The 15,276-nt window shown below is 51.0% G+C and overlaps 1 protein-coding gene across 3 annotated transcripts in view; it reads left to right on the top strand.

Moving 5' to 3' along the window:
* Positions 1 to 3,201: 3,201 nt before the first annotated feature.
* DNASE2 (deoxyribonuclease 2, lysosomal) overlaps positions 3,202 to 15,276 on the top strand; it is a 103,681-nt gene continuing 91,606 nt past the window's right edge. Inside the window, exons 1-2 of one of the 3 annotated variants that reach the window (XM_073654284.1) lie at positions 3,202 to 3,291; positions 8,735 to 8,799. In XM_073654284.1, coding sequence (XP_073510385.1) covers positions 3,217 to 3,291; positions 8,735 to 8,799 — 140 coding nt within the window. In that variant the 5' untranslated portion in view covers positions 3,202 to 3,216. Of the gene's footprint in view, positions 3,292 to 3,363; positions 3,421 to 8,734; positions 8,800 to 15,276 lie in introns of those variants that run through there. The other 2 variants (XM_073654288.1, XM_073654285.1) reach the window with 2 other exon arrangements.

The following is a 15,276-nucleotide window of genomic DNA, read 5'->3' on the forward strand; positions in this document are numbered from 1 at the left end:
CTGCTTAAGGGCGGCGCCCGATCACTTCCTGCCTTTTGTACCTGCTGTGGGTCACACCCCTTGTGCGTCCTCAGCCTATTGCTGTCTGTCACTTGGTATATAGCTCAGCAGCTCCCTTCTATCCCTGCCTGAGCATAGTGTTTCCTTCAGTGTGTGCTTGCACTCTGAAGGTGCCAGGTCCCGTCTCTTGTCTCCTGCTTTTTGTATCAGTTCCCGTGTCTGAACTGAGTCCTGTATGTCTCCTGCTTTGCGGTATCAGCTCCCGTGTCTGAACTGACTCCTTTCTGTGTTCTCTTGTCTGTCCTGTCTGAACACGCTCCTAGCCTGTTCCTCTCGCCTTCTAGTGGCCGATTTCCTAGACCCGCTCCTGCGTCTGGTCTGTCCTGTCTGAACACGCTCCTTGCCTGTTCGTTCCGCCTCTCTGGGGGCCGTATTCCCAGACCCGCTCCTGTATCCCTCTGCAGTGTCGGTCTCCTCCGTACACTCAGTTCCAGTCTGAACTCTCTCCTGTCCTTTACCTGTTTTGCCTCTATGTCCGTTCCCTTCCTTTTTCTGCAGAGTCTGAACTCGTACCTAACTCCTGCTTGTTGTCTCTGCAAGTACTGTGTGAGTATCTGGCTCTGTCTTTCCCTTCCTGTCTGTTCCGTGTGAACAGAGCCCTGTCCTCCCTGCTCAGCCTTGTCTGCACTCTAGCTGTGCTTGCCTGTAACCCTCTGCCTGTATTGTTCCTGAGTCCCGGTGTGTACTGGGTCCTATCCCACCTGTGTTCCTACCTGCTAGTGCCTCCCTGTCTGCACTCTAGCTGTGCTTGCCTTTACCCCCCTGCCTGCATACCCGCCTGCCTGCATACCAGTCGTGCCTGCCTATACCCACCAGTCTGTGTGCCAGCCTACCAGCCTGTTCCTGTATTCCCCTGTGTGGGTCAACAGCCGTGTCCGGGGTCTGTCCTGGAGTAGCACCTGGTCCCTCTGCTCGGTTCCTCCTTGGTGCACTGGCGTCGTATGCCGTCGTGCGACCCTGGTCGGATCGGGTGAATACTTAGTCACGCCCCTCCAGGCATTCACTCTCCGGCACGGTCCAGTGGAATCACTACCAATCACACGCACACGCCGCTTAGCCCGGGCGTGTGCATAACAGCATAACAACGTGGTCCAACTCCGGATCATCAAAGCCCTGTATCCACCCCAGGGCCTACGTGGAGGGTTTGGGACGGGTCCCTCAAAGTGCATCTTGGGTGACAAGGACACCTGGTTACGTGAGCGCCGTGACCTAAAGAGACTAAACTTCTTGTATATATGTTACTGTATTGTTGTTACCTGTTGTGTTTTTGCAAAATGTGTTTAGTCCCGGAGTACTAAATTTCACTAGGAATGTGGCACCCCAGGTCTGGTCGCCACAGTGGCAGCAATGTCATGTCTGAGAGCATGTGGGAGGTTCCCTGGTTGGGGACAATTAGCATGCAGCAGCTCCTGCCTCAGTCCAGGGAGGGGAGAAATCTGCCCTTTATAAACTGGAGTTCCAGTGCAGTTGCAGATAGGGACAGGTCAGCAGCAGACTGAAGAGTCCCTGTAGGCAGAGGAGGAACACGAGGCCAGGAGGGGAGCTAGCAGATCTCATCCTGGCTAGAGACTTACAAAGCTGGACACTGGAGTCCGAGGCTGTGAGGGTTATAATCCCAGCAGCAGAAAACCACCACGCAGGCGACTTCAAGTCTTCTGGCCCAAGGAAGCCCGGAGGCTCAGCCACACGAGGGGGACCACTACTGCCCCGGAGGGGTGAGAAGTATGGAAGGCCCGAGTCGCCAGTCATACGGGCAAGAACAACACGGTACAATCAGAGACGTGGGCTACCACCACACTACAGCAGGATAGCCAAGAAAGAGTGAAGTCAGCACAGTAGGCCTACAAACTCCCCCTGACCAGCGGGATTCCCCAGTTGCTCTCAGACTGACCAGGCCTCCATTGTTAACCGGTATTCTCCATTGGGGCTCACAATCTAGTCCCTATCAGTCTTTGGAGTGTGGGAGGAAACCGGCAGAAACCCACGCAAACATGGGGAGAACATACAAACTGCTCGCAGATGTTGTCCTTGGTTGGATTTGAACCCAGGACCCCAGCGCTGCAAAGATACAGCGCTAACCACTGAGCAGGGCCGGCGTCAGTACCCGGTGCACTTGGGCAAGTGTCGGGGCCCTGAGCAGGATGGGGGGGGGGGGCACTCGCCGTCGGGCACCCCGCCGCGCTATGGGACCCGTGAGCGGAGGAGGGCGGTGCCAGCGCCCGCTCCCCCCCCCGCTTGCTCAGGGCTCCGGTGCAATACTTACCCCTCCCCGTGCCTCTGCAGCAGGTCCTGTCTCTTCCGCGGCTGCTGCGGTGACGTCTCACGTCACCGTGCTCTCTCCTGAGCCGTCACAGCGCAGAGCGGGAGGACACTGGCGTGCGTGAGGAGTCCGGAGCAGCGGCAGCAGGTGAGAAGTGAGGTGAGTTTTTGATTTATTTTTTTTATTGTATGGAGGCATGGGCATTATATCGTGGGGTGGGGGTGTGTGACATCCTGCATGGGGCATTATAAGCGAGGGGGGGGGTGACATCCTGCATGAGGCATTATAAGGGAGGAGGGAGAGGTGACATCCTGCATGAGGCATTATGTGTGGAGAACAGCCTGCATGGAGCATTATGTGGGGGCACAGCCTGCATGGAGTGTTATATGGGGGCCAGTATTCTGTATGGAGCGTTATATGGGGGCCAGTATCCTGTATGGAGCGTTATATGGGGGCCAGTATCCTGTATGGAGCGTTATATGGAGGCCAGTATTCTGTATAGAGCATTTTATGGGGGCCTGTATACTGTGTGGAGCGATTCGCCGGTTTCTGAGCTATTGTAGAATTTACAATAGATATCACACATGTAATGTAAGAAGTGAAATCTTCGGCATTGTACTATATATATATATCTAGCCCACTGAGACTCTTTCGCCCGGGACCCACAAAAACCTGGAGCCGGCCCTGCCACTGAGCCACCGTGCTGCATTCAGTTAATATAGCAGTCACCCCCAGACCCCTGTGTATTAGGTGGCCCACACACCCCTCTATGTCAGTATTTTTGCACTGGGGTGTACGGTGAAGCTCGCGGTGTATTACGCCTGTGTGTCTATATGGTGCAGACGGAGGGTAACGTGTTGAGTGTGCAGCAGGAGGCCGTCTCACGCCCATCCTACATGACACAGTTCTCCTGTGACTGTTCCAGGAAGTCCGTCGATCCCTTTTGTTCGGCTTCTCTGAGGCGCAGGAAGGTAAATAGGCTGCAGATCTATGACTGTGTGTTCTTGTACATAAGTGTAAACCCACTTAACTAACACAATGCTAACACGTTCGCTGCCAGTTCTGCCTGACAGACTGAGGGCACAGATGTGGAAAAAAATGTAAGTAAACCTCAGAAACCTATGAGGCGCAGCACATGCTTTCTCCCTAGCGCCCCGTCCGTTCTCTGTGCTGTAGGATCACACCATGTAGCAATAACGCGCGTGACACTTCTATGATGTCCATCTATCAATCTTCAGTTCAGTGGCCCTGTTCCGTCCTCTCATGTGATTGTTTGGTCCATATTGGTGTTTTCCTGGAGCGTCTTCTTCTGGCAAAGCTGAGAGTCTGCTGTGCACATACTCGGAAAGATATTAATAGGAAGACGCCTCTCATTCAGTCGTCCCCCCATTTATCCAGGCTGGAAAACTGGCTACAAGGAGAGAGGACCTGGCACGTCTGCGCGTTACATGAGTGACATCTGTCAGTGTTATCCAGAGACAGACGGAACAGCCCAGCTCCGTACACCGTGTAGTGGCCGTTGTCAGGTACTGCAGCTCAGATCACATTCACTTCCATAGGAGCGGAGCAGCAGTGAGTGGTGAACACATGCCCTACTACAGAGCATACAGCTCCTTTCTTAAAGGGAATCTGTCAGCAAGCTTTTACCATGTAATCTGAGAGCAGCATAATGTAGGGGCTGAGACCCTGATTCCAGCGATGGGTCACTTGCTGGGCTGCTTGCTGTTATTTTGATACAATCACAGTTTTCTTTGCTGTAGATCCAGCAGACCTGCCCCGCCCACACCACTGATTGGCTGCTTCCTGTGTACATTGACAAAATGCTGCCAATCAGCTGTGGGGGCGGGGATACAGAGACACCTAGTTTTGTAATGATAATCTCCTGCTGTTAAAACACTAATTTTATTGACACAACAGCACACAGCCTAGTAAGTGACACATGGTTGGAATCAGGGTCTCTGCCCTTGCATTATGGTGCTATCAGATTTCCCTTAATGGACCCCAACTGCACTCTTCAGGTTCTGTCATGGTGTGTGTCATTTAACCACAAAAATAGCTTACACAGTCAACAGACAGAGTCCAAGTATCGCAGCGGAGCCGCTTGTCTCTCCTATCAGTAGTTCCACTGAAATACTTGGCACTAAATCAGGAGGGAAAATAATAATAATAAAAAAAATATATATATATATACATATGCATACATACATATACAGTGCTGGCCAAAAGTATTGGCACCCCTGCAATTCTGTCAGATAATACTCAGTTTCTTCCTGAAAATGATTGCAATCACAAATTCTTTGGTATTATTATCTTCATTTAATTTTCTTGCAAGGAAAAAACACAAAAGAGAATGAAGCAAAAATCAAATCATTGATAATTTCACACAAAACTCCAAAAATGGGCCAGACAAAAGTATTGGCACCCTCAGCCTAATACTTGGTTGCACAACCTTTAGCCAAAATAACTGCGAACAACCGCTTCCGGTAACCATCAATGAGTTTCCTACAATGCTCTGCTGGAATTGTAGACCATTCTTCTTGGGCAAACTGCTCCAGGTCCCTGATATTTGAAGGGTGCCTTCTCCAAACTGCCATTTTGAGATCTCTCCACAGGTGTTCTATGGGATTCAGGTCTGGACTCATTGCTGGCCACCTTAGAAGTCTCCAGTGCTTTCTCTCAAACCATTTTATAGTGCTTTTGGAAGTGTGTTTTGGGTCATTGTCCTGGTGGATGACCCATGACCTCTGAGGGAGACCCAGCTTTCTCACACTGGGCCCTACATTATGCTGCAAAATTTGTTGGTAGTCTTCAGACTTCATAATGCCATGCACACGGTCAAGCAGTCCAGTGCCAGAGGCAGCAAAGCAACCCCAAAACATCAGGGAACCTCCGCCATGTCTGACTGTAGGGACCGTGTTCTTTTCTTTGAATGCCTCTTTTTTTTCCTGTACACTCTATGTTGATGCTTTTTCCCAAAAAGCTCTACTTTTGTCTCATCTGACCAGAGAACATTCTTCCAAAACGTTTTAGGCTTTCTCAGGTAAGTTTTGGCAAACTCCAGCCTGGCTTTTTTATGTCTCGGGGTAAGAAGTGGGGTCTTCCTGGGTATCCTACCATACAGTCCCTTTTCATTCAGACGCCGACGGATAGTACGGGTTGACACTGTTGTACCCTCGGACTGTAGGGCAGCTTGAACTTGTTTGGATGTTAGTCGAGGTTCTTTATCCACCATCTGCACAATCTTGCGTTGAAATCTCTCGTCAATTTTTCTTTTCCGTCCACATCTAGGGAGGTTAGCCACAGTGCCATGGGCTTTATACTTCTTGATGACACTGCGCACGGAAGACACAGGAACATTCAGGTCTTTGGAGATGGACTTGTAGCCTTGAGATTGCTCATGCTTCCTCACAATTTGGTTTCTCAAGTCCTCAGACAGTTCTTTGGTCTTCTTTCTTTTCTCCATGCTCAATGTGGTACACACAAGGACACAGGACAGAGGTTGAGTCAACTTTAATCCATGTTAACTGGCTGCAAGTGTGATTTAGTTATTGCCAACACCTGTTAGGTGCCACAGGTAAGTTACAGGTGCTGTTAATTACACGAATTAGAGAAGCATCACATGATTTTTCAAACAGTGCCAATACTTTTGTCCACCCCCTCTTTTAGGTTTGGTGTGGAATTGTATCCAATTTGGCTTTAGGACAATTCTTTTTGTGTTTTTTCATTGAAGACAAATTAAATGAAGAGAATAATACCAAAGAATTTGTGATTGAAGTTGACGCGCCCCTGGGCCTGTGTCGCGCTGCGTTGCGCACGCGGGAGCTTACCCGGAGCCGGATCTCTTGAGGGTTGTAGTCTCGTGGCGGTGATCCGGTCCGTGCCCAGGGAGTCAGACTAAGTGGCGCTGTATCAGCGGTAGATGATGGACGACTACGCCACCCGTTGAATGCAGCTATGGAGCTGCCGCTGCAGGGCAGACCGCTGAGGCCGGTGGAAGGATGGTGCAGCGTGGATGGTATAACCCCCAACGGGAGGGGTATGGCCTCAGGGCAGCCGACGTGGATGATGGGGGTAGCAGGAACCACTCAGAGACGATGCTGTGTAGTTCAGGGTCTTTACTGGTGACAAAGATAGACCCTCCCGGAGTACTGGCTAGCGGTTGGGGCCTGGTCAGTCCTTGAGCAGATGGGATCTCCCCTGGCCAGGCGGAGTTGTAGGCCTCACAAACTAACGATACTCTTCTGGCTACCTTGCTAGAAGCGAGTATAAGTAGCCCACGTCCCTGAGTGTACCGTGTGGTGCTCACCCGTATGGCCGGTGACTCGGGGCCTTCTAGTAGCTTCCGCTCCACGACGGCGGTGCTGGCCCCATGCGTGTGACCGTGCCTTCGGGTTTCTTGGCCAGAGGACCTGAAATCCCCTGCCTGACGGATTCTGCTGCTGGGTAGGAGTTAGTCCCCACAGCCTCGGACTCCGGGTCCGGTAAGAAATCTTCTCAGTCAGGGCGAGCTCTGCAGCTGCCAGCCCCTGACTCTTTGTAACACTGCTCCCACAGAGCTCCTGTTGTTTCTTCCTATGCTGCTTCTCTTCTCTACTTCTGGCATGGCCCAGGAGCTGGGCCCAGCCGGAGCCACAGCTCCCTGTCAGCCCTCCTGGCTGAACTCTCCCTCTCAACTCTCTAACCCTGCCTCAGCCCCAGGTTTATACAGGGGAAGTTCTTCCCCTCCCAGGACTGGGCAGGAGGTGTGGCATGCATAGGATTCCTGACCAAGAGACCTCCCACCTGCTCTCAGACATAACATTGTTGTTACTGTGGAAACCAGACCCCTGGGGTGCCACACAATCATTTTCAGGAAGAAACTGAGTATTATCTGACAGAATTGCAGGGATGCCAATACTTTTGGCCAGCACTGTATATATATATATATATATATATATATATATATATATATATATATATATATATATATATATAATGTTATTCTTATTTATTTATTTTTGTGGTATACTGACCTCTTTTTGATATGCTTTTCTTTAATACTTTACATAAAGATCTGTATGTTTCATGCGCTTATGGTAACGCAGTAGATTTAGTATTGTGAGGACTCGATACCTATGTATTTAAGACTAGTAGCACCCTCTACTGTCCATATAATGGAAATACCAGCGGCGGCCCTTGTAATATAGTATGTAGTTTTGCTTCACGTCTCGTTTTCAGGCCTCTGATGTTTGCCGCCACATTATATACTGCTCGGTATACATATTTTTACTGTGATTCTCTGAGTAGTGATGCAGCTTATGCTTTACTAATTCAGTGTGAGGGACATTATTTTGACAAGTGCTGAGTGAATTGAGGCCTATGGCACATCGGTGTTTGCTTGGAAGTTATGTTCTCTGCATTTGCCTGCAAAATGTGAACAGAGCCTAATTGTAAGGATAAATAGGGGAAATATTTGCTGATGCCCATAGCAACCAATTATTTTCTAAACTTGATTGGTTACAATTATTTTCTATTTTCTATTTGCATGGGTTTTGAAAAAAAGAGCAAAACCCTCCCCAAATTGCCTGAGTTCTGGACACTGTTCGTCCGATCAGGCGTTGGTAGCTGTCAGCGTTCGTTCAGCACCGCCGGCTATTGTGCTCTGTACAATGTAAGAAAAGGCTGGAGGGAGACTCATTAGCAGAAACCAAAGCGGAGAGAAAAGCTCAGTGTGAGGAAATAATACATTCGGCGCCATATTATATTCTGCGCAGGGATGAATTAGAAATCACGGGCTGAGCTCCCAGCTTTTGAAGGATTTTTTCTATTGCATTTAATTGCCGTTCTCCAGGCCCCGGCGTCCTTCAGAGACGCGATACACAAAAAATATTTTCCATCCTAACAATGCAAATACAATATTTGATAAAAGGTAATAATAAAACGTAACGAAACGAAACACACGAAACTGGGCTTATTAAATGAAGAAAGGATCCTGCAGGCGAGAGCATTGTGCGGCGTGCCAGCGTTGTGGACTACTCACTGGGGCACTGTCCTCTGAAGTGTATGGTGATGCCTGCCCGCAGGCACCCGGCGTTACCCCAGTCTGACGAATAACCTCAGCGAAACCAGGATGAATGACAGCTGCAAACACAGAAACCAGAGACTGAGCGTGCACAGTACAGAAGCCCGGGCCTGAGCAGACACCCCATTACCTCTCACTAAGGGCTAAGTCCCCAATAAATGATACTTCCTGAACATCCCCTCAGCTGATCATGTGGCATCTAGCAGACAAACAGTGATTAGCTGCAGCGGTCACACGGTTAGACTAAACATGATCAGCAGCAGAGAACGGTAAATATCAAAAAACCCAAAGTAGTGCGGCAATCAGTGCGGCGAGGTCAGAGATTTACATGCTGTATCTGTTTCTTCCTCTAGGATGCTGTCAGGGCCGGACCGTCAGCACAGGTGACAGATCCGAGGCGCCGGCTTGTCAGTACGAGGTAGGATGATTTGTGTTACTTTCATATTTCTCAGTGTTTCTTTTACAGCCTGTATCTAATATATATAATTGTCTTATCCCGTCGGTCTGTCTGTCTGTCCAGGAAATCCAACGTCGCTGATTGGTCTGGCCGCGGCCAATCAGCGGCGCGGGATTTCAGAACAAGATGGCGGCCATTAGCGGCTCATCTGCCGCACGGAGGTCAGCGGCGATGCAGCCGGGAGATCACCCTCACACGCTCACCCTCACACGCTCACCCTCAGATGCTCACCCTCAGATGCTCACACGCTCACCCTCAGACGCTCACCCTCTCATGCTCACACCCTCACATGCTCACACCCTCATCCTCACACGCTCCCATGCTCACCCTCACACGCACACACGCACACCCTCAACCTCAGACGCTCACCCTCACACGCCCTTAACCGCACACCCTCACCCTCACACGCTCCCGCGCTCACCCTCCCATGCACACCCTCACACACTCACCCTCACACCTGCACAGGCTCACCCTCACACGCACACCCTCAACTGCACACCCTCACATGCTCCCATGCTCACCCTCACACGCTCACACCCTCACCCTCAGACGCTCATCCTCAGATGCTCACCCGCTCACCCTCAGATGCTCACCCGCTCACCCTCAGATGCTCACACGCTCACCCTCAGACGCTCACACTCACACCCTCAGATGCTGACCCTCACACGCACACCCTCAACCTCAGATGCTCACCCTCACATGCTCCCACGTTCACCCTCACACAATCCTACACTCACCCTCACATGCTCATCCTCACACGCTCACCCTCACACGCACACCCTCACGCGCTCACCCTCAACCGCACACCCTCACCCTCAGACTCTCACCCTCAGATGCTCACACGCTCACCCTCAGACGCTCACCCTCAGATGCTCACCCTCAGATGCTCACACGCTCACCCTCACACGCACACCCTCACCCTCAGACGCTCACCCCCAGATGTTCCCACCCTCCCACGCTCAGAAGCTTACCCTCACACGCTCACCCGCACACGCTCACCCGCACACGATCCCATGCTCACCCTCACACGCTCCCACGCTCACCCTTACACCTGCACATGCTCACCCTCACACCCGCTCACCCTCACACCCGCACACACTCACCCTCACCCGCTGACCCTCAAACGCTCACACCCTCACACACACACCCTCAACCTCAGATGCTCACCCTCAGACGCTCACACACTCACCCTCACACGCTTAGACGCTCACCCTCAGACGTTCCCACCCTCACACGCTCATGCTCCTACGCTCACCCGCACACGCTCACCCTCACACGCTCCCACGCTCACCCTCCCACGCACACATGCACAGGCTCACCCTCAACCGCACACCCTCAGACGCTCCTACGCTCACCCTCACACGCTCATCGTCACACGCTCACCCTCAGATGCTCACACGCTCACCCTCACCCTCAGACGCTCACCCTCACACGCTCACCCCCTCACATGCTGACCCGCACACGCTCCCACGCACACGCTCACCCTCACACGCACACCTGCACAGGCTCACCCTCACACGCTCACCCTCACACCCTCAACCGCAGACCCTCACACCCACAGGCTCACCCTCAAAAGCACACCCTCACCTCCTCAGAAGCTCACCAGCAGACGCTCACCCTCACACTCTCACATGCTGACCCTCACACGCTCACCCTCACACGCACAACCTCAACCTCAGACGCTCAGCCTCAGAAGCTCACCCTCTCACACTCACACCCTCACACTCACACCCTCACACTCACACCCTCACACTCACACCCTCACACTCACACCCTCACACTCACACTCACACCCTCACACTCACACCCTCACACTCACACCCTCACACTCACACCCTCACACTCACACCCTCACACTCACACTCACACCCTCACACTCACACCCTCACCCTCACACCCTCACACCCTCACACCCTCACACTCACACCCTCACACCCTCACACCCTCACACCCTCACACCCTCACACTCACACCCTCACCCTCACCCCCTCACCCTCACCCCCTCACCCTCACCCCCTCACCCTCACCCCCTCACCCTCACCCCCTCACCCTCACACGCTCACACCCTCACACGCTCACCCTCACACGCTCACACCCTCCCACGCTCACCCTCACATGCTCCCACGCTCACCCTCATACCTGCACAGGCTCACCCTCACAGGCTCACCCTCACACTCTCACCCTCACACGCACACCCTCACACGCACACCCTCACACGCACACCCTCACACGCTCACCCTCACTCTCACACGATCACCCTCACACCCTCACTCACATGCTCACACGCACACCCACAGACCCTCACACGCTCACCCTCACACGCTCACCCTCTCAATCTCACCCTCACCCGCTCACCCTCACAATCACACGCTCAGCCTCACATGCACACCCTCTCAATCTCACCCTCACACGCACACCCTCACACGCACACCCTCACACGCACACCCTCACACGCACACCCTCACCAGCTCATACACACCCTCAGACGCTCACACGTTCACCCGCTCACATGCACACCCACAGACACTCACCCTCACACCATCACCTGCACACCCTCAGACGCTCACACAGTCACCCTCACACGTGCTCACCCGCTCACCCTCAGACGCTCTCACCCTCACACGCTCACCCTCACATGATCACCCTCACACGCACACCCTCACTCTCACACGATCACCCTCACACGCTCAGCCTCACACACACACCTTCTCACCATCACACTCTCCCGCTCACCAGCTCACCCGCTCACACACACACCCTCAGACGCTCACACACACACCCTCACACCCACAGATGCTCACACTCTCACCCTCACACGCACACCCTCAGACACTCACACCGTCACCCTCACACGCGCTCACCCGTTCACCCTCACATGCTCACCCCCACACACTCACCCTCTTCCTCACACGCTCACCCTCACACACTCACCCTCACACGCTCACGACCACACGCTCACCCTCACCCTCTCACTCGCTCCCACGCACACGCTCACCCTCACACGCACACGGTCACCCTCACACGCTCACACACACACCTCCACACGCTCACCCTCACACCCTGTGCTAGCCGGTCATCTCCCTCACCTCACACGCTCACCCGTTCAACCTGTGCTAACCGGTCATCTCCCGGCTGTTCGCAGCAGAAGTACCAAGACCGGTGGCCTTGCTCCTCGGTCCTCCAAAATTCATTAGGGGCCCCGGGGGGATTCATTGGGGGGCTAATTTAAAGTAGTGCACAGCCCATTTAAATACTGCTTCGCTGATTAGTCGCGCCCTGTCGGCCGCATATATATTCTAGATTACCCGATGCGTTAGAATCGGGCCACGATCTAGTATATTTATATTGCCTCTTTCTAAAAAACGAAAATCAGCCTGGGAGCGTAATAGACAAAGCTCTCTGTGTACACGGCTGTTGTACACACTTTTATTAGGCGGTGTCGGTCAGGTTTTGTATTTTTAGGGGGAGGATGTAATGGAGTGAGGTAAATATTGGGTTTTCATGGGTAAATTTACCTCCTTATATATGTGTATATATATATATATATATATATATCTATCATGAGGAAGCGTTACATAGCGCCACATGACAGACACATACACATAGCCAGGCTCCTACTGAAACTGCGAAGATCGGAGAGAAGTTAAGGGTTTGTCCCATTTTTTTGTCTTGAGGAACGCACCGCTCCCTAACCTCTGCCTCCTTCTTGCTAAGTGGCGGTGCGCTCCTGATGATTGACATATCAGGCCAGGGGCATGGTCACGCTGCCGGTCCAAAATTGTGCAGCTTATCCTCTGCAGCAATGGAGGAGCACAGCAACACTGTAGCTGGCCACATCCATCGATCTGGCCAGCTTCAGAGCAGCGCTGACAAGCTCTATAGCAAAGAGCTGTAAGCACTTGACCCTTGTCTAGGTGACTGACCACCTCTGATAAACTGCAAAGGTGGCCGGTAACCTAGGCATGAAGAAGTGAGCTATAAAATTAATATTTTAATATTAATTAAATAGAGACAAGTTGTAGCTTGTTTCTACTTTGCAATTTTACCCAGTTTACCGAATTTTACCCCATTATATGCCCTAAATAGAGCCTATAGCATCTAAGTGGTTTGACAGAGGCAAAGGGCTCCATCAGTCACTTCACAACACATATGTTGGGTGTTGATGGATTGTCATGGCAGCACAGGGCCTAGGAATGGCCCCCCATGGCAGCCCTGACCTTAAGTGCTAATATAAAACCCTGTCAGTGCTAAATTAAAAGATACACGGGCTCATACATGTTCAAGTCCCCTTGTGGGAACAAATGATCAAAAAGACTTACAGGACCCCGGCCCAGTGCCAGACCACCGACCAGCAAACCCCTTCGGCTCCTCTTCTGATTAGTCAGCCTGCCCCACTGTCAGGCATGATGCTACACCAGTCTGACTAATCAAAAAAGGAACCAGAGGGGTTCACAGGGCCGTAGTCCAGTGGCCATGGATTAATGATGTGACTACAATGTATTCATTGCTGGAGTACACAGCATGCCTTAATTACAGTGTCAACGGTCTCCGTATACAACTGGATGGCAGTGGGAAAGATCCTCCACTGACTACACATGATTCCGAAGGTGCATTCCACATATCTGTGTGCACAACTCAGCCGATAATGAAAAATCCTCCACCGGTCATCCATTGCCCTTCGTGGGTATGGGCGCAGCAGGTTGGTCTGTAAGGGAAATGCCTCATCCGATACCATCACAAAAGGAACTGGATGTGTGGAACCCGGCAAAGGTCTTGGGGCTGGGAGTGTTCCGCCATCTTGAAGAATTTGCAGCCCAATCTGTGATGATCTAAACACCCGAGAGTCCCCTCTACTGCCATAAGCACCAACGTCGATGGCAACAAATTTGTAATGTGCATCAGCCACCGCCATCAGGACCATGGAAAAATACTTCTTATAATTAAAGAAGCGTGATCCTGATCGTGGTGGCTGCTGAACTCTCACATGTTTGCCATCAACAGCACCAATGCAGTTGGGGAAATTGGCCACAGTTTGAAAGCCTGCTGCGACCTGCAGCCAAGTCTTCTCGGTTGGGGAAGGCATCACAATGGGCTGCAACTTCTGCCAGATGACGCTACATGTGCACCTCACAATTCTGGAAATGGTGGACTTACCAACCCGAAATTGGAGGTGCAGTGATGTATCGCTCTCTCCTGTGGCCTGAAAAGGAAAAATATAAAATTAGAAAAGCCAGAAAAAGAAATACAAGTTCACACATCAGTGACCTTTTCAGTCTGATCTGTGTGCATGCTGATCTCATAGTCAAGCCAAAATTAGGTACACAGACACAGGGGAGCCATCACCAGAGGGTGACTAACTAACTAATCAGTTTCTCCGGTATGAGTGATGACAGTTTCCAGACATACCGGAGACAAGAGACATAATGATTGCTATTACTTTATTCTTAATTTTTACAGGTGGGGACACACTGCTAACCCCCCCATCATGGTCCCTGCTGGTGCTGAGCACAGTGCCAGTAGAGAACCATGATGAGGGCAGCGTTCAGCACCGACTCCTGTGATTATCGATTGTAGTGCTGACTCCCATAAGTCCGTCCATGTGATCCAGGTGAAGCACACGTAAAGCACACAACTACAACACGAAAAACACACACGACACACGGGGAACGGATCGCTAGAACATTTTTTGGGAAGGTGCTGGAGATATGTGTTCATGTGAAACTGGCTATGGTTGATAAATGCAGAACTGGTGAGGTGTTTCTATTATAAAAATGTACTATTGTCCTAAATCGGAGAAAAAAATACCAGCTGAACAACATAATGTGGAAATACTGAATCAATGATTTTTCTGGCCATGGCAGCATATGTTGCGTAGATGTAAAAAAAAAATAAAAATATATAACATTCAACTTACCGCAAGGTGATGAGCAGCCTTTCCTCAGCAGAGATGGCCCTTCGCATTACGGTGTCTTTGTAGTCCAGGTCAGGAGAAATAAGGCTTAGCAGCCGATCAAACGCAGTAATGGTCAGACGGCAAAATTGTTGAATTTTTTCTGGAAAACTTTATTAAAAAAAAAAAAAAAGGATTAAAATATAATTTTGTAACATAGTATACAAGCAAAACCTTACAAAAAAAAAAAAGGTATACACGTGTGACATTATACTTTGTTAACATATATCTTACCTCCTTAAATCCTGGTAAAGAACATTGAAGTGGCCCTTGTCCGCCCGCTCATGCAAGATAGGGTGCACCCACATCTTTTTTTGTCGTCTTCTCCTCCTTAACCGCTCCTATAGAACAATATAGGTTAGTACACACACTACATACAAATAATGTAACACAAAAAACATCTACTTTATATTACCTGCTCAACGTAGTAGTACATGAGATTAATGCAAGTCATCAGCAAAAGGCATTGTCTGCTGCGCAGCAGGGGC

The sequence above is a fragment of the Phyllobates terribilis genome, unplaced genomic scaffold (assembly GCF_046119375.1).
Source record: "Phyllobates terribilis strain yellow unplaced genomic scaffold, ASM4611937v1 Scaffold_11__3_contigs__length_659146591, whole genome shotgun sequence".
NCBI classification, from domain to species: domain Eukaryota; kingdom Metazoa; phylum Chordata; class Amphibia; order Anura; family Dendrobatidae; genus Phyllobates; species Phyllobates terribilis.